The 23,796-nt window shown below is 39.5% G+C and overlaps 1 protein-coding gene across 3 annotated transcripts in view; it reads left to right on the forward strand.

Annotated features, from left to right (window-relative positions):
* The window catches only part of LANCL1 (LanC like 1), a 49,996-nt gene extending 44,443 nt beyond the window's left edge, over positions 1 to 5,553 (forward strand). For all 3 annotated transcript variants that reach the window (XM_040228583.1, XM_040228584.1, XM_040228585.1), the window contains exons 8-10: positions 1,031 to 1,207; positions 1,672 to 1,744; positions 2,338 to 5,553. In XM_040228583.1, coding sequence (XP_040084517.1) covers positions 1,031 to 1,207; positions 1,672 to 1,744; positions 2,338 to 2,414 — 327 coding nt within the window. In that variant the 3' untranslated portion in view covers positions 2,415 to 5,553. The remainder of the gene's footprint in view (positions 1 to 1,030; positions 1,208 to 1,671; positions 1,745 to 2,337) is intronic.
* The last annotated feature ends 18,243 nt before the right edge of the window (positions 5,554 to 23,796 follow it).

Below are 23,796 nucleotides of genomic sequence, written 5' to 3' on the forward strand. Positions count from 1 at the left end.
ATTTTATAGACTCTAAATAGTCTCTGGCACCTTATAGTCTGAATAAGCTCTTAGTATATCAGATTTTGCCTTCAGAAAGTCAAATATAATACAAAAATTTTTTAAACTGTCTTGCTCTACTTTTATACTTTAATAAGATATTAAAAATACCTACTCAGAAAATATTTCTCAGGAATTCCCTGGCAGTCCAGTGGTTGGGACTGTGTCCTATTGCAGAGGATATGGGTTCGGTCCCTGGTTGGGGAACTAAGATTCCGCAAGCTACATGGCATGGGAAAAATACACACACACACACACACACACACGTATATTTTTCACATTTGTAATCAAGAGTTAGGAGGTCACAAAAGATTCTATTTTTCTACAGAGTATAGTGTTTTATAATCAATTTTATAAACAGTTTCTTCTCCAGGGTATAAGAAACTTTCTAATAGTGAAGAGCATCATTGTTACAGAGAAGATAGTGTTTATCCTTTGCAAAGTGACTAAGGATAATAGCAAGTTGCAAGTAAATAAGGCTGCTTCACCAGTAACATTCAGTTATACAAACACCCTGGCTCCATGATAAAGAATCCACTTGCCAATGCAGGAGACATGGGTTTGATCCCTGGGTCAGGAAGATCCCTTGGAAAAGGAAATGGCAACCCACTCCAGCATTCTTATGTGGGAAATCCCATGGACAGAGGATCCTGGTGGGCTGCAATCCATGGGGTCACAGAGAGTCCAAAAAGACTTAGCAACTAAAAAACAGCAACAACACAAACACACATGCATATAAAACTTAGATCATACGGACAAAGTCATGTCCAGTTATGTATTTAAAAACAAAAAAAATGCTAATGAATTATTGTAATTTTCCCCCACCAATATGATATATATCTCTGTGTCTCTGAATTTTTTACCCTTTCTTACTAAGCGACCTCCCTTTCTCTTCCTCCCTTTTCCCATCTTTTCTCTCCTATCAGGAAGGAAGGTCAACAGAAGTATCTTTTATATCCCTTATAATAAACTCAGTCCCTTGACTCTGCAGGTGTTCAAAGAAGAACGGTATCTCAGTGATGCCTATCAGTGTGCGGACGTGATCTGGCAGTACGGCTTGCTGAAGAAGGGGTATGGGCTGTGCCATGGCGCTGCAGGGAATGCCTACGCCTTCCTGTCACTGTACAGGCTCACGCAGGATGCTAAGTACCTGTACAGGGCCTGTAAGGTAGGATTCAGGACCGTCAAACAGAGCACACCTTTGCCCAGGAGGTTATCTTAGTGGCTCTGGTTAATCTGATTTAATTCATTTATATTTTTAAACCATAAGTCTATAGAACAAACACAGTTTAAGAAAAACCATTCAACCGAATTAGGTGTTTGTTTTTGTTTTTTTTAAAGGATATAATGCTACTCAACAGCATTGGCGGGGGATGTTGTGTTGCTGGGAGCTGTAAGGTGGTTTTGTTCCTTTCTTCTTTGATAGCCCTGGAGACGTGACTCAGAAACTCATTAAATTCCTCCCATGCTTTGTAGTTTCTTTTTAGACCATCCATTTCTCTGGGTTAAACCCTTTCCCTGCCTTGAGAATAGTTTTTGACTTTTCAGAGTAAATCTTAGAGACAACCTCTGTCAACTTTCAGGAGTCTCTAGAAGAAATCATTTCAGTAATTTAACTTGGTCTCATTTTAGTTTGCTGAATGGTGCTTAGATTATGGAGAACACGGATGCCGGACACCGGACACCCCCTTCTCCCTCTTTGAAGGTATTTTCCACACATTACTTATTAGCCTTGTAATATCAGCATCCACTTCTCTCCTTAGTAGTATGTTGTATTTTATCAACAAATTAATTTTATAGTTATTTCTTAAACTACTTCTTTATTTCCTAATACGATAACTCAGTATTAAAAATCCATTACACCCAGACCACCGTGGATCCAATAGCAGTAATTATGATGACTGCTGTTTAGGGAGCCAGGCACATGCTAGTCATTTTGTAGATTGTCGTCATAAATTATCTCATCAGAAATATGTATTATTATGTCATGGATGAGACATCTGAGGCTCATGGCCTGAGGTAAGTCAGGCCATGATGAAGGAGCTCACATGGTAGCTGGCAGGGCCGGGCCTTAAACCAGTCTGGCTCCACTCTCCCTCTTGTCTTCTACCTGCATAAAGAGGCTGGGCACCTTACTAGTGATCCCCTCTAATGAGCTGCAACATATAAAAACAGACACCTACTTCATTTAAATCATATAAATTATATCATCATGTTGTTTATCCTGCAGAATGAAGCCACTCTATAAAAAATATCATCTTTTGGTATAATAACTTTTGACTCTTTCTTTTCCTTCAGGAATGGCTGGAACAATATATTTCTTGGCTGATCTCCTAGTGCCCACAAAAGCCAGGTTCCCTGCATTTGAACTGTAAAAGGAAAGTTCCCCCTCTGCGACTCACTGCATGCACCTTTGTTATCAAACCTTCGCTAAAGCAACAATAGAGTCAAGCTCTGTATGTAATTTAGTTGACTGTTTTTTCAGAATATGTCTTTAGTTCAGTTCCTTTTTGTTATTGACTTTTATTTTAAAATATCCAAGGAAATCTTAAGTAACTTCAGTTTCTCTTAAAGGGAGGGTAGGTGATATGTGTAGTATTTTGAGGGCATATATGTATATATTTCAGAACTTAGGGGCAATTGTATTCTTACTTAAGCTATGAATATAATCATCTGTTACTGTTCTAAAAATATTTAAAAGAACTAAATGTAGATAAAAACATGCTTCTTATTTGATATTGCCCTCTACCTCTTCTCTTTAGTATTTTAATAACAGTTTTATGACTTTGCTTTTGTCTAAGTGGTTGATTATGAAAGGGGACAAAATTTGAAAAAGCTGTCAACTGGGCTAGGGACCGAAACACCATTTTTCAAATTCACAATCTTTATCTAAACTAGAGCTAAACATACTTTCAAATTTACCCCTTTTAGGAGAGCATTCAGGCTCTATAATCCAACACCTTTATCAAAAACTTCTAAAATGGGATAGTCATTATGCGAAAATTATGATTTGATAGTTATTTCAAGATAAGCTAACAAAAAGTTTGTTTTTTCCAGATAAGCTAATATGTTTTGGAATTACTTAATACAAATGTATTTCTTCTTTGCAATTAGTAAGATCAGGAAATGAGATTTCTATGTGTGAATATATATGACCCAGGGTTTGAGTCCACCCTTTCTGACTGACCTTCTAAACTTTAGCTTGTGTTTCACTTATCTTGAAAAGACTATGCTTTGTAAAGTGTTGCCTGCTTCGTACAAGCCATAAGATATTTTCCTTCCTATCTATCTAGATGTTGGTCTTTTCACTAAATAGTAAAGCATTCTACTTGTTTAAAGAGAGGGAGGGATGCTATATGGCAGAATCGCTAAGCTTTTGATAGAAATGCTGCTTATTGAGACAGTATTACCCAGTGATCGTTCTTAGAACAAATGGCTTTTGTCTCTTTGCATACTCTAGGCTTTAACACTATCAATTTCTGAGCCCTCAGGATCGGTTATTTATATGGTAGGTGAAGAATTCCTGGTGCTTTAAATTCTGTACCAATGTTTTGACTTATCAGCTCCCATCCCTCCTTCCATTGCTGATTTTCCCAGGCTTGTTTCATCTTTTCTATGTATATCGACTGATTTTGAAACATTTTGCCACTTTAAAAAACAGGGTCTAAGAATATTAAATGTGCCTATTTCACAACTCTCTTGGTCACAAAAATATGCTATTTTTAACTGGAACTTTGAACCAAATTCCCACTGAGTGTATGTTGGTTCCTGTGGGAAGAAATCCCCTATTATTTTCCATGTAGCACCAAAATAGCTAATATTGTTGGAAACTGCCTGACACTTTAAAGGCTAATGACAGTGGAATCTAAGACACAGTCCACTGGCTCAATTCCCAGGATTAGCTTATTCTGACTTGTGTTAGTGTGGACAACCTTGTGCCTCTCAGATTTTGAAGTGCTGCTGGTAAGCTGTGGGCCAGCTTTGCCTTTCTTGTGAGCGCAAGCATTTCAGATCAAAGGTGTCAACATTCACTGTAAAGCTAATTTGCCTTTGGATGGGTGTCCAACTTGAAAGAATAGAGCCCGTATGGTTTAGTTAAATGTCTTACTGTACTCTACCTGCACTTTTAGCTACTGTATTTACTAACCAAGGGAAAAAGAACAAAAAACACTTTCTACTAACCAGAGGACAGTGATCACAGTGCTTCACCAAACATCTTAATTAGTTTAACTCCAATGCAGGAGACCTGGGTTCGATCCCTGGGTCGGGAAGATCCCCTGGAGAAGGAAATGGCAATCCACTCCAGGACTATTGCCTGGAAAATCCCATGGACAGAGGAGCCTTGTAGGCTACAGTCCATGGGGTCACAGAGTTGGACACGACTGAGCAACTTCACTTCACTTCACCAGGAAGACATCAAGGCAGGGAGTAGAACATTTTGAATAAGATTCTTGTTTGTATTTGGATTGCAGTTTAGCTACTGTCATCCATTAGCAAATTTATCGATATTGACATGATTAAGTTATCAGTTATTAAACAGGCAAGATTTTATACTTGTGCCATTCATTGTTTGTTTTATTTATGTTTACTAGCTTAGAAAGTTTGATCGGCTTTTAAACTCAGGCAAAGGGTATAAAACTCAGACTAATAACCTAACACCATGGTAGAAACTGAAATTTTATACTAGTTTTCTTAGTTTTGAAAGGAAGAGGCATCATCTCAGTTCTGTTTCTGTTGTATCATTTTTCCCTCAGATATTTTTCTCTTTGTTAAAAAAGCAAAACAAAATGAAAAATTTCTCAAAATTGCTTTCCAGAAAACTCAGTAGTATCTTTTATCTCTATGTAAAAACTAGGTAGTAAAACCGTAAAACTGTGTCAGGCAGTATTCATTTATCCTCTCGTGTGTTTCTGTGAATGTCACATCAATTATTTACATCAATCCTATTGATCTGTGGTCCCATCAAGAAGTCAGTCTTTAATCCTTAGAGTCGTTTGACTCCCTTTTCATCTTTGATGTCAGTTCCAATTATTTGGCATCAAAAGCCTTCACGGTAGGTAGAGTTTTAGGTAAAAGTGGCCATTTTCTCTCTTTTATTACAGTGTCCCTGTATAACTTAATTGAGAAATATGCTTTACTCATGTGTCCTCGAGTTAATTTGTGTCTGATTTTATAATGCCTTGCCTTCTCTTGACTGATTTTGAAATACACAATGAGAAGAGTGAATATTTACTCTTTCAGCCACTTGAACTCATTTGTAGTCCTCCTTTATTCATGCCGAAATCTGTCTCCAGTGCTGCGCACCCTAAATAGGTCAGAGCACCCCACTTCTGTGTTGTTAAGCTGTAGAAGAACTGTTTCTCTCCTACAGGTACAAAACAAAGCGTTTGGGATATTCAGGAATCCTACGCCAATGTTGCATTGCCATGTATTGGAAAGGGCTGGAATTGTATGTATTTCTATGTTCTATAAAGGATTTATCATACTGGTTCTCCATAAAATTTTATTATGACCGTACATTGTCATGTGCTTCTTCTTTGCTCTGGTTTAAACTTAAGAAATACTTTCTTTCAGTGGTAAATGATGGCTTTTTCTTTATACTCATTCCCTAGAACTTGCTGCTGACTTTTTCTTCATTGTTGAGTCAAACAAGATTTGAAGTACTTTATGAATATAAAGATTTATTAGAGAAAGACATTTTAAAATCTGATCATTAATAGAATTAAGAAGAATCTACTAGGCTTCAAGTAGGGCAGTATATTAACCATCCCATACGTATGAGAATCCACCCTGTGGTTAATAAAAGTCTCATTCTAGAAATTGATTTCCCTGCTGACCAGTTCTGAAGGGTACTTTGAATGGAGGGGGAGATTAAATGAGGCATGATTATAAAATGTGTGTACAGAGGTTGGAAAGGAGTTCTGCTCAGTCACCTGGCATGACTGTACTACTTCCTTTCATGGCTCAGCCACTTAGTGTCACTTAGCACACGAGAATTTGCCACATTGTAAAATACTTGTTTCCATCCCCAAGTTATATTTTGTTCCCTGTACTCTGATTAAAATGCCCTTCATTCCCCTTGTCTGTCGTTTGAATGACTTATATTACTAAGGCTAAATTCAGTTATTTTTATTTTGCTCCTTTGATCAAATGAAGGTAGAGATGAGGGCACCTCATCTTTAGATGTGGGCACAGGACTGTGGAGAGGACGGTGTTCTGCAGAGGCCACCCAGAGACTCCAAAGTGATGTGTGGAGCATTCCCCCTACCTCTTCACAAGATTACATTTCAATTGGTAAAGCAGCTAGCTTTGTTCTCTGGTTTACCATTTCCTGGCTCATCTTCCTACCAGAAGAAAAACAATAACAAGTGCTTTCAGTTGCACCACAGTTGTAATCTCAGGAGCAAACAAAACTTGAAGAAGTAATTCATCTCCTGCAATTTACCCACAGTAGTTTATTTTTTCCTACACTTTGCATTCGAAAAAGCCTTTGACCCCCTGCTTCCCATACTCTCTGAATAATCAGTTTTGTGTCATTTCTTTTTCCCCAAGATAGTTCCCACTGTGGACTGTGTCATAAAGTCTCATTCATGTATTCTCGACTCTTACAGGCATCATTTAAAGTAAGAAAAAAGTAAAAGTCAGTCCCTTGATAATTTGCTTTCTCATTCTGTTTCCTATCCAGATTCACCCTCTTCCCTCTGAAGCTGAGGGTCAGTTAACAAGGCAAGAGAACCTTGGGCTTTTTCACATGTTGGCTTCATAGATCCCATTATGTAAGCTTTGCAAACACTTTTCCAGAAGAAGCCATGTGCCAGTGAATCCTCTGGGACTTATTTGACAATTTTGTGAGTAATGGAAGAAAGCAGCAAACACAATAAGCCACGGGGTGAAATAATGAGGATAGATGAATGGATCTTAGCAGGACTGCTGCTCATAGTCGACCAGTTTAATTTCACAGTTCTACATTATGTTAACTTTTCATCCACATGCAAATCACAACCATGGTGACATTAAATCTCCAGCTAATGTTCTATCACTCTACAAGTAAGCAGCAGAGAAAGTGTTTGTAAGGCACAGGACTCTTGATAAATCACTTTATGAAGTAGTTGCATAATTTCTCTTCTCTAATGGAGCTGGGGTATTAAGAAAGGTATCTGTAACCAGAGAAACACTGATAACGGCTAACGGTGAAAGTTGATGGTTAATTTTGATTGAGTATCTGGCATTCAGGTATTAACATCACCCCTTTGCTGGTATAATCTGAACTGCTGGCAATATTCATATGCTTCAGACTGCCATTTTATTTAATCATACCTGAGAAATGCTTTAAAACCATTTTATTCCCCAAATTCATTAAGCGGGTATGTTATAAGCAAGACACCTGGCGGAGGATTCTGTGTGCATGAGACACACGTCCCAACCCTGACAACTCAGTCTGGTGAAGAAGATGGGGGAAGAGACAGCTGATTACAAGGAAACATTTTCAAATATTCCTGTTCACCTTCCAACTAGTCCTTCCCTTATTCCACAGATTTCAAGTGTGTCCAAGTTTCTCCTGTGACCCATGGTTTCTATCTGTATTTGTAAATAACTGAGTTCAGTACTCCTGCAGAGAGTTGTTATTTTTAGTCGCTAAATCTTTGTGACCCCATGGACTGCAGCCTGCCAGGCTCCTCTCTCTATGGGATTCTTCAGGGAAGAATACTGGAGTAGGTCGCCATTTTCTTCTCCAGGGGATCTTCCAGATCCAGGGATCCAACCTGGGTCTCCCACATTGCAGGCAGCTAACCACCAGGGAAGCCCACCTTATCTGCATACAAATCATTAGGAATCTTGTTCAGATGATTTTAAAATGCCAGTCTGGTGAGCCCTCAGAGTCTGCATGTCTAACAAGCTCCCAGACAGTGCCCATGCTACTGGCCACAGAGCATTTGAGCACCGCGGGGCTAGATAATGCATCACAGAATTCTGACTCGAGAGGAAGGAAGGAAGGACAGGAGTTGGCTGATGAATTGAGAGAAGTGGTTGATGATGTGATCAAAGAGCACATGCACTAATAGAAGAGCATCAAAGAGCTGGGATGATTGGAGTCTGATTACTGCTGTGACACAGTTCCAAACAATGTCAACGCAAAGGGTACAGCCTTGAAGAGATCAGTTGTCTGTGATAGTGATTGTAGCAAGGGAAAGGAATGGACTTGGAACAAATACGTGTTTATAATTTTAATAGAAAAATTGCCAAGGGTTTGGAATCTCAATTCAGAGTCCTCATGTGGAAGATAAGCTATACTAAATAATTAATTTGAGTCATCTGGAATCAAGATTTGTATGAGGAAAATTAGACCCTTGCCATTGTTTAGAATTTATAAGGAGCCACAATTAGTGAACTAATTGTGAAAGGTATTTAAATTTTAAAAAAAAGATCAATCACATCCCTTTCTCCAGCTTTTTTTTTTTTTCCCTTAGCATGTTCTGAGTAGAAAATGTACACCAGAGGTGTCATTTACACTTTATTTGCCACCATCTGTCATTTGCCATGTTTCCTAAATGAGAATTTCATAAAGTGATCTGTAGTGTCACAGAGGTCATTTATTCAGGGACACTTGAGTGCATAAGAACAGGGCTGAACCAGGAAGCTTGGAAATGTCACTAGAAATGGGAAAATACTCATTTTTAACTTCTAAATTGGAACACTGATACAAGTAAGCCTAGACAGACACTCTTATTCACATTAGTGTGTTCCCTGCACGTTCTGTACTTAGGCTCGTGATCATGCTTAGTCACTCAGTCGTGTGCAACTTCTTGTAACCCCATTGACTGTAGCCCGCCAAGCTCCTCTGTCCATGGGATTATTTCCAGGCAAGAATACTGGAGTGGGTTGCCAGTTTCCTCCTGCAGGGGATATTCTGTACTAGGAATTGATGTAAGATTAGATGACTCACATAGCCAATGTATTGTCTACCACTTACTATAGTGAAAGAACAGCATGTTGTATTTTACCTTCCACCAGTTCTCACCTGTCCAGTTAAGAATTAGCTTTATTTGCATATTACTGAAATATATTATTGACTCTCTGTAGACTCTTCTGTTTCCTTGAAAAAGCCAAATTCATCATGTTTCTACCAGTCATTTCAAATTGCCTTTTTTGCCGAGTTTTCTAATTCACTTAATGATTTCCTAATTCACTTACTAACTACCTAGGTGCTCAAGCCAATAAACATGAATTAACATTCTCAGATTGTTGGTTCTCAAAGTGCAGTCTCTGGCCCAACAAGGTTAATTAGCATTACCTGGAACTTGTTAGAAATGCAAACTCTAGGACCCAACCAAGACAAACTAAGTCACATATGCTGGCATAGAAAGCAATCTGCTTTAACAACCCCAGATGATTCTGATCAAGCTTGAGAAAAATTTTAAAATAATGAGGGTAACATTACATATTTTGTAGCCATGTAACTTAAACTTTAGCGTTTTCAATTTTCTGTTTTCATGTTGTGTTTTACAACACACACACCAATCTGTTGGCCCATGAAAAATACCTAGGCCTGCAGGATGGTCCCAAGATGGTGAAGAAATAGGACAGGAGACCACTTTCTCTCCCACAAATTCATCAAAACTCATTTGGATGTTGAGCAACTTCCACAAAACAATGCTGGCAGAGGACACCAGGCACCCAGAAAGGCAGCCCATTCTCTTCAAAAGGAGGTAGGACAAAATAGAAAGAAAAAAAAAAAAAGAGAGACAAAAGTCAGCATCCTGGGGAGGGAGTTGTGAAGGAGAAGTTTCCACAATGGGAAACCCTTCGACGGGTCTGTGGGGAGTTTTGGAACCTCAGAGGGCAACATAATCGAGAGAGAAAAAAAAAAAAAAAAAAAACCCACAGAATACATGCCTAACCGCAACTGCCAGCGGAGAAGTAGCCCAGAGGCTCACGTCCCTCACCAGGGAGGCGGGAGTTGCATCATCAGTCCTTAGGGTAAGAACTGGGCCTGAATTCCCTGAGGATGATCTGAGGGAGCTAATGTGAGAGAGCAACCCAAATCATGGGATCGCCAGAGAGAAGAAAAAAAAAACTTTGCCACAGATGCTGTAATGCACAGCCTGGCATGCTTACAGAACAAAGGATTGAGTGAATACCAAAAGAGAGCTGCTGCTGCTAAGTTGCTTCAGTCGTGTCCGACTCTGTGCGACCCCATAGACGGCAGCCCACCAGGCTCCCCCGTCCCTGGGATTCTCAGGCAAGAACACTGGAGTGGGTTAGCTGGCTGCATATAGGCCCCTCCCCAGCTGGAGGCAGAGAGGGAGGCTTGTGAAAGCCAGAGCCAGGTTACGAGGGCTGCTGCAATCTTGGCCCCAGAGACGGCATCTTCCACCAAACTGTGAACAGACTCCCAGTCGCTATCGTGTCTTCCTGGGATCCTGGACGGTTGACATCTGCCAGGAGTGTAGCAGCCTGAGATCAGCTCCCCAGAGGAGACACATGGCACACCTGAGACAGTGCTCTCATGGCGCACTCGGGAAACCAAGCGGCCAGACCAGGGAGGTGAGTAAGATGCATGGCCAACCTGGGACAGGGTGCTCGCCAAGCACCCGGTCACCTAAGCTGCTCAGACCTGGGAAGGGCACAAAATGCACACCCCAACCGGGTCTGCCCCCTTGCAGAGTACCCAAGAACCTGAGCAGCTTCGACCTGGGAAGGGCACAAAATGCAGGGCCCACCTGGGACAGTGCCCTTGAAGAGCACCCTGAAGCCTAAGCAGTGTAGACGTGGGAAGCACACGCCACCTTGGCATGTGGCAAACAAACCCAGTGCGGTCCCTACACTGCAAGCACTCCCCACACATGGCAGCGACATTTGTTTGCAGTGTCCCTCCCTCCCCACAACACAACTGAACCTAAATAAGGGACCACCTTTGCCTCCTTGTGTCAGGGCAGAAATTTGACACTGAAGAGACTGGCAGATAGAGGAAGCCAAAATAAACAAAGAAGAGGGAACTGCTCTGGAAGCAACAGGTGCAACAGACTAAAATCCTGTAGTTGATACTGACTGTGCATCGGAGGGGGCCCATAGACCTTGAGAACAAGTACAAGCTAGAACGAGGAACTGTCTGAAACTGAACTGACACCACACTACCCACAACAGCTCCAGAGAAATTCCTAGATATGTTTTTACTATTGTCACTTAAAAATTTTTTTAAGTTCTTTATTACTCCTTCAATTTTCATTTTTATACCCTACTATTACCTTGCCAAAAAAGACCCTATTTTTAAAGCAAATTATATATATATATATATATATGCCGGGGTCCAGCCCCGTTGGATCCAGGGAATTCGAAGCAGGGACGGTGTTGGTGAGGGAAAAAACTTATTTATTAATATAAGATTAGATTAGGAAGAAATAGTGTAGTAGGAAAATTAAGTGGAGAAAAGAGGCTGAATAACTTGGTTTACGTAGAAAGCCAATAAAGTTCCAGACAAGGAGCTTGCACCATCTACGTTAGGCCACCGGCGTCCGTTTGAATATCGGAGAGTGCCCCGTCTTGGGCTCTCTCTCTTACGGATCTTAGAAGCCGGGACAAGTAAGTAGACATGGCGAGCCTCCATGCCCCAGATGGGAATTCAGCCAGAAATTAGAGTAAAGAGAAGACACGGGGGAAACCAGTCCAGCGACTGGCCCGGCCTCTATTGTCTAGGAAGGACTTTTATACCTTTTTGATTGTACATAGAGATCAATGGGTAATAAAAAATTATGCAGCGTTAGCAGCCCAGACTCTTATCAAAACCAGGCTTTTCTCTCTGCATACCTAGTTGTATACACAAGTCTTAGGTGATTTACATCATCTTCCGGCCAAAAGGGCCAATTAACATTTTACAGCCTTTTTTCTGATAAGGGTTTGTCAACTAGAAGACTTATTTGTGTTGTTCTTCTCAAAGTCTGGTGCCACTCTCAGAAAGCACTAAATAAAGTTACATTCTAACATAGCAAAGATACAGCAATTTATAACAAGTAAAAGGAGTACAGTGATTTATAACAAAAGAAAAGTAATTAACTCAAAAGTCTAGTGTTGCTAACATCAAAACTACTATATATCTTTTTCCATATCCCATTTACATTGATTAACATCCTCCCAGGCGCCTAAAAGATAAAGAATATGGAGGCCTGGTAGCAATCATTGAGTCAACAGTGAAAACCCGTCACCAATATGATTTTTAGCTCTTTAGAAAAGGCTCTGTATCTTTAAGATGCTTTAAGCTTTGTGCCTTTCATGGTTGGGGGCTGTAAGCAATTCACAAGCTGTAAGAGGTCTGGGGGAACCTGTTAGGCAAGCTAGAGAGCTATCAGAGGGGTTTAACTGAAACATCCCTTTCAAGTGCAGAAGACTAAAGCCCTGACTTGACTTTTTCCAGAGAATATCAGAAGAGTGGAAAAGCAGGCAGATTCTTATTTCTAGGGGTACATGCTCAGGAAATACCAGGGGGAAAACCTGAGGTCTGATTAGCCTTGCCATCAGAGCTCTGCCGCATGACCTTGTCACGAGTGGAATTCCTCATGCTGGCTCCCGGCATATATATATAAATATATATAAATTTTGTGATTGATTTTGTTTTGTATTTTTATATCGTATTTTTGAGAGTCTAAACTCTATTCTAGATTTTTAATCTTTGCTTTTGATATTTGTTATCAATTTTGAATTTTTAAGAATCTAATCTTCAAGAATCCATTTTTCATTTAGGGATTTGATTACTGGCTTGATTGCTGTCTCCCCTTTTCATTCTCTCTTTTCTCCCCCAACATCAGTTGGATCATCAAAAAAACAAGAGAGTTCAAAAAACATCTACTTCTGCTTTATTGACTATGACAAAGCCTTTGTGTGGATCACAACAAACTCTGCAAAATTCTTAAAGAGATGGGAATACCAGGTCTCCTGACCTGCCTCTTGAGAAATCTGTATGCAGATTAGGAAGCAACAGTTAGAACTGGAAAAGGAACAACAGACTGGGAGAGGAGTATGTTGAACCTATATATTGTCACCCTGCTTATTTAACTTATATGCAGAGTACATCATGAGAAACGCTGGGCTGTTGGAAGCCAAGCTGGAATCAAGATTGCTGGGAGAAATATCAATAACCTCAGATATGCAGATGACACCACCCTTATGGCAGAAAGTGAAGAAGAACTAAAGAGCCTCTTGATGAAAGTGAAAGAAGAGAATGACACATTCAGAAAACTAAGATCATGGCATCCAGTCCCATCACTTCATGGCAAATAGATGGGAAAACAATAGAAACAGTGAGAGAATTTATTATTTAGGGCTCCAAAATCACTGCAGCTGGTGACTGCAGCCATGAAATTAAAAGACGCTTACTCCTTGGAAGGAAAGTTATGACCAACATAGACAGCATATTCAAAAGCAGAGACATTACTTTGCCAGCAAATGTCCATCTAGTCAAAGCTATGGTTTTTCCAGTAGTCATGTATGGATGTGTGAGTTGGACTATAAAGAAGTCTGAACACTGAAGAATTGATGCTTTCCAACTGTGGTGTTGGAGAAGACTCTTGAGAGTCCCTTGGACTGCAAGGAGATCCAGCCAGTCAATTCTAAAGGAAATCAGTCCTGAACATTCATTGGAAGGACTGATGCTGAAGCTGAAACTCCAATACTTTGGCCACCTGATGTGAAGAACTGACTCATTTGAAAAGACCCTGATGCTGGGAAAGATTGAAAGCGGGAGGAGAAGGGGATGATAGAAGATGAGATCGTTGGATGGCATCACCAATTCAATGGACATGAGTTTGGGTAAACACCAGGAGTTGGTGTTGGACCAACAGGGAGGCCTGCTGTGCTGCAGTCCATGGGGTCGCAAAGAGTTGGGATACGACTGAGCGACTCAACTGATTTTTCCCCCAGGTCACTTATATCTCCTTTCTTCCTCTTCTCTTCTCTGTGTAACTCTTGAATCTCTCTAGGTCTTCCGTGCTGTGGAGAGCACTTAGGGAATTGATTACTGGCTAGATTTCTTTCTCCTCTTTTGACTCCCCCTCTTCTACTCCTGGTCACCTCTATCTCCCTCCTCCCTCTTCTCTTCTCTATGTAACTCTGTGAATCTTTCTGGGTGTCACTGTGGGGAATTGTTTCACCATTAACATAGATGTTTTATCATCTGTGCTGTATGGATGGGAGAAGTCTTGAGGCTACTGTAAGAGAAGGACTGAAAGCCAGAAGCAGAAGGCTTAACTCCAAAATTTGAGAACATCAGAGAACTCCTAACTCCAGGGAACATCAATAGACAAGAGTTCACCCCAAAATCTCCATATCTACACTGAAACCAAGCCTCACCCAAGAGCCAACAAGTTCCAGTGCAAGATATACCATGCTAATTCTCCAGCAAAGCAGGAACACAACCCTGAGCATTAAAAGACAGGCTTCCCAAAGCCATGCCAAACCCATAGACACCCCAAAACTCATTACTGGACACTTCATTGCACTCCAGAAAGAAGAGATCCAGCTCCACCCACCAGAACAGGGACACAAGCTCCCCCAACCAGGAAATCTTGACAAGCCACCAATCCAACCCCACCCACAGGGAGCAGACTCCACAATAAAGAGGAACCATGAACATTCAGCCTACGGAAAGGGTACCCCAAACACAGCAATCTAAACAAAATGAAAAGGCAGAGAAGTATTCAGTAGGTAAAAAACATTTTAAATATCCACCAAACCAAACAAAAGAGGAGGAGATAAGGAGTCTACCTGAAAAAGAATTCAGAATAATGATAGTAAAGATGATCCAAAATCTTGAAAACAAAATGGAGCTACAGATAATTAGACAAGGACTGAGAGGATGCAAGTAATGTTTAACAAGGACCTAGAACAAATAAAGAAGAGTCAATCAATAATGAATAATGGAATAATTGAGATCAAAAGCATTCTGGAGGGAACCAACAGTAGAATAACTCAGGCAGAAGAGAGGATAAATGAGGTGGAAGATAGAATGGTAGAAATAAATGAAGCAGAGAGGCAAAAAAAAAAAAAAAGAATTTAAAAAATGAGGACAATCCCAGAGACTTCTGGGACAATGTTTAACACCCCTACATTCAAATCAGAGGTGTCCCAGAAGAAGATTAAAAGAAAAGGCATTAGAAAATACTTGAGGAGATAACAGTTGAAAACTTCCCTAAAATGGGGAAGGAAATAGCCACCCAAGTCCAAGAAACCCAGAGAGTCCCAAAAAGGATAAAACCAAGGCAAAACACCCAGTTCAATTCAGTTCAGTTGCTCAGTCGTGTCCAACTCTTTGCGACCCCATGGACTGCAGCACGCCAGGCTTCCCTGTCCATCACCAACTCCCACAGCTTACTCAAACTCATGTCCATTGAGTTGGTGATGCCATCCAACCATCTCATCCTCTGTCATCATTGGGTGTGAAAACACCCAAGGAACATGGTAATCAAACTAACGAAGATCAAACACAAAGAGCAAATATTAAAAGCAGCAAGGGAAAAGCAACAAATAACACACAAGGGGATCCCCATAAGAATAATAGCTGATCTTTCAATAGAAGCTCTTCAGGCCAGAAGGGAATGGCTGGACATACTGAAAGTGATGAAAGAGAAAAACCTACAACCAAGAATACTGTACCCAGCAAGTATCTCATTCGGATACAAAGGAGAAATCAAAAGCTTTACCGGCAAGCAAAAGCTGAGAGAATTCAGCACCAGCAAACCAGCTCTTCAACAAATGCTAAAGGATCTTCTCTAGATGGGAAACACAGAAAACATTTATAAAATTGAACCCAAAACAACGAAGTAAATGGCAGTGGGATCATACTTATCAATAATTACCTTAAATGTAAATGGGTTGAATGCCTCCAAAAGACAAAGACTGGCTGAATGGATACAAAAATAAGACCCCTATATATGCTGTCTACAAGAGACCCACCTCAAACCAACGGACATATACAGACTCAAAGTGAAGGGCTGGAAAAAGGTATTTCATGCAAATGGAGACCAAAAGAAAGCAGGAGTAGCAATACTCAGACAAAATAGACTTTGAAATAAAGACCATGAAAAGAGACAAAGAACATGACATAATGATCAAAGGATCAATCCAAGAAGAAGATATAACAATTATAAATATATATGCAGCCAAGATAGGAGCATTTCAATACATAGGCAAATGCTAACAAGTACAAAAGGGGAAATTAACAGTAATACAATAATAGTGGGAGACTTTAATACCCCGCTCACACCAATGGCTAGATCAACCAAACAGAAAGTTAGCAAGTAAACACAAACTTTAAATGATACAATGGACCAGTTAGACCTAACTGATATCTTTAGGACATTTCACCCCAAAACATTGAATTTCACCTTTTTCTCAAGTCCACACAGAACATTCTCCAGGATAAATCACATCCCAGGCCATAAATCTAGCCTTCATAAGTTCCAAAAAATTGAAATCATTTCAAGCATCTTTTCTAGTCACAATGCAGTAAGATTAGATGTCAACTACAGGAAGAAAAAAAACTATCAAAAATACAAACATATGGAGGCTAAACAGCATGCTTCTGAATAACCAACAGATCACTGAAGAAATCAAAAAGGAAATAAAAATATGCATAGAAACAAATGAAAATGAAAACTCAACAACCCAAAACCTATGGGATTCAGTAAAAGCAGTGCTAAGAGAATGTTCAGAGCAATACAAGCTTACCTCAAGTAACAGGAGAAGCATCAAATATATAACCTAACCTTACACCTAAAGCAACTAGAAAAAGAAGAAATGAAGAACGCCAAAGTTAGTAGAAGGAAAGAAATTGTAAAAATCAGAGCAGAAATAAATAAAAAGAAATGAAGGAGACTATAGCAAAAATCAACAAAACTAAAAGCTGATTCTTTGAAAAGATAAATGAAGTAGACAAACCATTACCCAGACTCATCAAGAAAAAAAGGGAGAATAATCAAATCAATAAAATTAGAAATGAAAATCAAGAAACAACACAGAAATACAAAGAATCATAAGAGACTACTATCATCAACTATATGCCAATAAAATGGACAACTTGGAAGAAATGGATGAATTCTTTGAAAAGCATAACCTTCCAAAACTGAACCAGGAAGAAATACAAAATCTTAACAGACCCATCACAAGCACGGAAATTGAAACTGTAATCAAAAATCTTCCAACAAACAAAAGCCCAGGACCAGATGGCTTCACAGCTGAATTCTACCAAAACTTTAGAGAAGAGCTGACACCTATCCTACTCAAACACTTCCAGAAAATTGCAGAGGAAGGTAAACTCCCAAATTCAATCTATGAGGCCACCATCACCCTAATACAAAAAAAAAAAAAAAAAAAAAAAAACAAAGAAAGATGCCACAAGAAAAGGAAACTACAGGCTAATATCACTGATGAACATAGATGCAAAAATAGTCAACACAATTCTAGCAAACAGAATGCAACAATATATTAAAAAGATCATACATGATAACCAAGTGGGCTTTAACCCAAGGATGCAAGGATTCTTCAATATTCACAAAGCAATCAATGTGATACACCACATTAACAAATTGAAAGATAAAAACCACATGATTATCTCAGTAGATGCAGAGAAAGCCTTTGAAAAAATTCAATACCAATTTATGATTAAAAAAAAAGAAACTCCAGAAAGCAGGCATGGAAGGAACAAACGTCAACATAATTAAAGCCATCTACAATAAAACCACAGCAAACATTATCCTCAGTGGTGAAAAATTGAAAGCATTTCCCCTAAAGTCAGGAAGAATACGAGGGTGCTCACTCTCACCACTACTGTTCAAAATAGTTTTGGAAGTTTAGCCACAGCAATCAGAGAAGAAAAAGAAATAAAAGGAATCCAGATTGGAAAAGAAGTAAAACTCTCACTATTTGCAGATGACATGATCCTTTACAGAGAAAACCCTAAAGACACCACCAGAAAATTACTAGTTAATCAATGCATATAGTGAAGTTGCAGGATATAAAATCAATACACAGAAATCCCTTGCATTCCTATACACTAACAATGAGAAAACAGAAATAGAAATTAAGGAAACAATCCCATTCATCATTGCAATGAAAAGAATAAAATACTTAGGAATAAACTTACCTAAAGAAACAAAAGACCTATATAGAGAAAACTATAAAACACTAATAAAAAGAAATCAAAGATGACACAAATAGATGGAGAAATATACCATGTTCATGGATTGGAAGAATCAGTACAGTGAAAATAAGTATACTATCCAAAGGAATCTATAGATTCAACTCAATCCCTATCAAGCTACCGATGGTATTTTTGCACAGAACTGGGACAAATAATTTCACAATTTGTATGGAAACACAAAAAAACTTGAATAGCCAAAGCAATCTTGAGAAAGAAGAATGGATCTGGAGGAACCAACCTGCCTGACTTCAGATTATACTACAAAGCTACAGTCATCAAGACAGTATGGTACTAGCACAAAGACAGAAATATAGATCAATGGAACAAAATAGAAAGTCCAGAGATGAATCCACACACCTATGGACACCTTATCTTTGATAAAAGAAACAAAAATATACAATGGAGAAAAGACAATCTCTTTAACAAGTGGTGCTGGGAAAACTGGTCAACCACCTGTAAAAGAATAAAACCAGAACACTTTCTAACACCATAACAAAAATAAACTCAAAATGGATTAAAGATCTAAATTTAAGGCCAGAAACTATAAAACTCCTAGAGGAAAACATAAGCAGAACACTCACTTTTTTTATGTCACTTTTTTTATGTGACATAAATCACAGCAAGATCCCCTATAACCCACTTCCCAGAGTAACGGAAGTAAAAGCAAAAATAAACAAATAGGACCTAGTTAAACCTGAAAGTTTTTGCACAACAAAGAAAACTGTAAGCAAGGTGAGAAGACAGTCTTCGGTATGGGAGAAAATAATAGCAAACAAAACAACTGACAAAGAATTAATCTCCAAAATATACAAGCAGCTCGTGCAGCTTAATACCAGAAAAATAAATGACCCAATCAAAACAAGGGCCAAAGAACTAAACAGACATTTCTCCAAAGAAGACATACATATGGCTAATGAACACATGAAAAGATGTTCAACATCCCTCATCATCAGATAAATGTAAATCAAAACCACAATAAGGTACCATCTCATACCATTCAGAATGACTGCCATCAAAAAGTCTACAAACAATAAATGCTGGAGAGAGTGTGGAGAAAAGGGAACCCTCTTACACTGTTGGTGGGAATGAAAACTAGTACAACCACTATAGAGAAAAGAGTGGAGATTCCTTAAAAAACTGGAAATAGAACTGTACGACCCAGCAATCCCACGGCTGGGCATACACACCCAGGAAACCAGAATTGAAAGAGACACGTGTACCCCCAATGTTCATTGCAGCATGTTTACGATAGCTAGGACATGGAAGCAACCTAGCTGTCCATTGGCAGATGAATGGATTAGAAAGTTGTGGTACATATACACAATGGAATATTACTCATCTATAAATAAGAATGCATTTGAGTCCATTCTAATAAGGTGAATGAAACTGGAGCCTATTATACGCAGAGAAGTAAGTCAGAAAGAAAAACACCAAATACAGTATATTAGCACACATATATATGGAGTTTAAGAAGATGGTAACCATGACTTATGTGCAAGACAGCAAAAGAGACACAGAATAAAGAACAGACTTTTGCACTCTGTGGGAGAAGCCAAGGGTGGGATGATTTGAGAGCATAGAATTGACACATGTATATTACCATATGTGAAACAGATGGCCAGGTCAAGTTTCATGCATGAAAAGGCACTCAAAGCATGTGCACCCATCCCAGAGAGATGGGATGGGGAGGCAGATGGGAGAGGGTTTGAGATGAGGAGACAAGTACACCCATGGCTGATTCATGTCAAAGTGGGCAAAAACCACCACAATATTATAAAGTAATTTGCTGCCAATTAAAATAAATTAATAAAAATTAAAAAGGCCCAGAATAAAGGGGCACAAAGAAAAATAAAAGGAAAAATACCTAGGCCCAAGGCACTATGTATTGCCTAATGGGAAAAATGATATTGCTCTGGTTTATTCTTTCTGCAAAGATGGTCCTGGAATAATGTGTACCATGTGATTGCCCTGCTGCTAAAAAGGGAAGCCCTCTGGATAGAACACATTCTGAAATCATCTGTTTAGATATGTTTTTCCCCACCAGACTCTCCACTTCTTGCAAAAGGCCCTGTCCAAGTACTGAACCCACAGTGTATATAGAGAGGGCAATGCATAGAGGGCCCTCAGAAAGTGTGTATTAAACCACCAAATTGAACAAGGCTCAACTGACTGAAGAAATGGACTTAGAAATTTTTACATAGATTTATTGCTTGCTGATGAATGATTTATGTTTAGCTTAGTTCTATTTTCTATTTTTTTTTTAACACAGCTTTGATTGGTAGTAACCATCTAGTTGGGCTTCCCAGTGATAAAGAACCCACCTACCAATGCAGGAGACAAAAGAGACATGAGTTTGATCCTTGAGTCGGGAAGTCGAGGAGCCTGGCAGGCTACAGTCCATGGGGTGGCAAAAGAGTCAGACAAAAGTGAGTGACTAAGCACAAACAATCATCTATTAATAACTATTAAATAGTAAGCATTAATGAGTAGATAATATAATGAAAAACAGATTTTGTCCAGCAGATGTCAGTAGAGCTCAGTTTAATAATTTCACTTGTTAATGAACTTGAAAAATTAATACAGATGATGGGAGGGAGAAAATACTTGCAGCCAGAGTAGCATTTTTTTTTATTGATGTTTGAGGAGATGACTTTTACATCAAAAAACCCATACAACCATTCAGGCATCTTGGAAATGCTACAAGTATTGACTTTAAAACAAATATTGCCTCAGTGGTGAATTTCTTCCACATCAAAGTTCAAAGCAGTTTAAATCAGACATTAATTTACTGTTAGCCACAGCCAAAACCGTGAGAGGTGAGGGAAGTGTAGGGCTATATATAGAAGATTATATAATGTGAGTTATGATGCTGGTTAAGGCTCTATAGATCAGAGTTTATTTCACTTCTGCTGAAGGAATAGATTACCCACTCCAGTATTCTTGGGTTTCCCTCATGGCTAAGCTAGTAAAAAACCACCTGTAATGTTGGAGACCTGGGTTCGATCCCTGGGTTGGGAAGATCCCCTGGAGAAGGGGCTACCCACTCCAGTATTCTGGCCTGGAGAATTCCATGGACTGTATAGTCCATGGGGTCACAAAGAGTGGGACACGACTGAGCGACTGACTTTCACTTTCACTTATTTGAATCATTCTTCTTTCTTGAGAGTAATATTAAGCCATACTCTTATACTTTTAGAAATCCAAAGGTTTTTCCATAACCTTACTTAAAAGGAGAGAGGGCAAGGAAAAAGGGAGCCCCAAATATCATTTTTTTAACTAAGATCATGGCATCCGGTCCCATCACTTCACAGCAAATAGATGGGGAAACAGTGGAAACAGTGGCTGACTTTATTTTCCTGGGCTCCAAAATTGCTACAGATGGTGATTGCAGCCATGAAATTAAAAGATGCTTACTCCTTGGAAGAAAAGATATGACCAAAGTTATGACCAACAGCATATTAAAAAGCAGAGACATTACTTTGTCAACAAAGGTCCATCTAGTCAAGGCTATGGTTTTTCCAGTGGTCATGTATAGATGTGAGATTTCGACTGTGAAGAAAGCTGAGTGCCGAAGAATTGGTGCTTTTGAACTGTGGTGTGTTTTCCTTCAATTCAGTTCAGTTCAGTTGCTCAGTCATGTCTGACTTTTTGCAACCCCATGAACCGCAGCACACCAGGCCTCCCTGTCCATCACCACCAGAGTCCACCCAAACCCGGTCTATCCTAAAGGAGATCAGTCCTGGGTGTTCATTGGTAGGCCTGATGTTGAAGCTGAAACTCCAATACTTTGGCCACCTGATGTGAAGAGCTGACTCAAAGCAATCTTGAGAAAGAAGAATGGAACTGGAGGAATCAACTTGCCTGACTTCAGGCTCTACTACAAAGCCACAGTCATCAAGACAGTATGGTATTGGCACAAAGACAGAAATATAGATCAATGGAACAAAATAGAAAGCCCAGAGATAAATCCACACACATATGGACACCTTATCTTTGACAAAGGAGGCAAGAATATACAATGGAGTAAAGACAATCTCTTTAACAAGTGGTGTTGGGAAAACTGGTCAACCACTTGTAAAAGAATTAAACTAGATCACTTTCTAACACCACACACAAAGATAAACTCAAAATGGATTAAAGATCTAAATGTAAGACCAGAAACCATAAAACTCCTAGAGGAGAACATAGGCAAAACACTCTCCGACATAAACCACAGCAGGATCCTCTATGATCCACCTCCCAGAATTCTGGAAATAAAAGCAAAAATAAACAAATGGGACCTAATTAAAATTAAAAGCTTCTGCACAACAAAGGAAAATATAAGCAAAGTGAAAAGACAGCCTTCCGAATGGGAGAAAATAATAGCAAATGAAGCAACTGACAAACAACTAATCTCAAAAATATACAAGCAACTCTTGCAGCTCAATTCCAGAAAAATAAACGACCCAATCAAAAAATGGGCCAAAGAACTAAATAAACACTTCTCCAAAGAAGACATACGGATGGCTAACAAACACATGAAAAGATGCTCAACATCACTCATTATTAGAGAAATGCAAATCAAAACCACAATGAGGTACCACTTCACACCAGTCAGAATGTCTGCGATCCAAAAATCTGCAAGCAATAAATGCTGGAGAGGGTGTGGAGAGAAGGGAACCCTCCTACACTGTTGGTGGGAATGCAAACTAGTACAGCCACTATGGAGAACAGTGTGGAGATTCCTTAAAAAATTGCAAATAGAACTGCCTTATGACCCAGCAATCCCACTGCTGGGCATACACACTGAGGAAACCAGAATTGAAAGAGACCTGTGTACCCCAATGTTCATCGCAGCACTGTTTATAATAGCCAGGACATGGAAACAACCTAGATGTCCATCAGCAGATGAATGGATAAGAAAGCTGTGGTACATATACACAATGGAGTATTACTCAGCCATTAAAAAGAATACATTTGAATCAGTTCTGATGAGATGGATGAAACTGGAGCCGATTATACAGAGTGAAGTAAGCCAGAAAGAAAAACACCAATACAGTATACTAACACATATATATGGAATTTAGAAAGATGGCAATGATGACCCTGTATGCAGGACAGCAAAAGAGACACAGATGTGTATAGTGGACTTTTGGACTCAGAGGGTGAGGGAGAAGGTGAGATGATTTGGGAGAATGGCATTGAAACATGTATAATATCATGTAAGAATCGAATTGCCAGTCTATGTCCGATGCAGGATACGGCATGCTTGGGGCTGGTACACGGGGATGACCCAGAGAGATGTTGTGGGGAGGGCAGTGGGAGGGGGGTCCATGTTTGGGAACGCATGTACATCCATGGTGGATTCATGTCAATGTATGGCAAAACCAATACAGAATTGTAAAGTAAAATAAAAAATTAAAAAAAAAAAACCCTCAAAAAAAAAAAAAAATGAAAAGACCCTGATGCTGGGAAAGATTGAGGGCAGGAGGACAAGGGGACGACAGAGGATGAGATGGTTGGATGGCATCATCTACTCAATGAACATGGGTTTGGGTGGACTCCGGGAGTTGGTGATGGACAGGGAGGCC

This window comes from Oryx dammah, unplaced genomic scaffold, assembly GCF_014754425.2.
Source record: "Oryx dammah isolate SB20612 unplaced genomic scaffold, SCBI_Odam_1.1 HiC_scaffold_27, whole genome shotgun sequence".
Lineage (NCBI taxonomy): Eukaryota > Metazoa > Chordata > Mammalia > Artiodactyla > Bovidae > Oryx > Oryx dammah.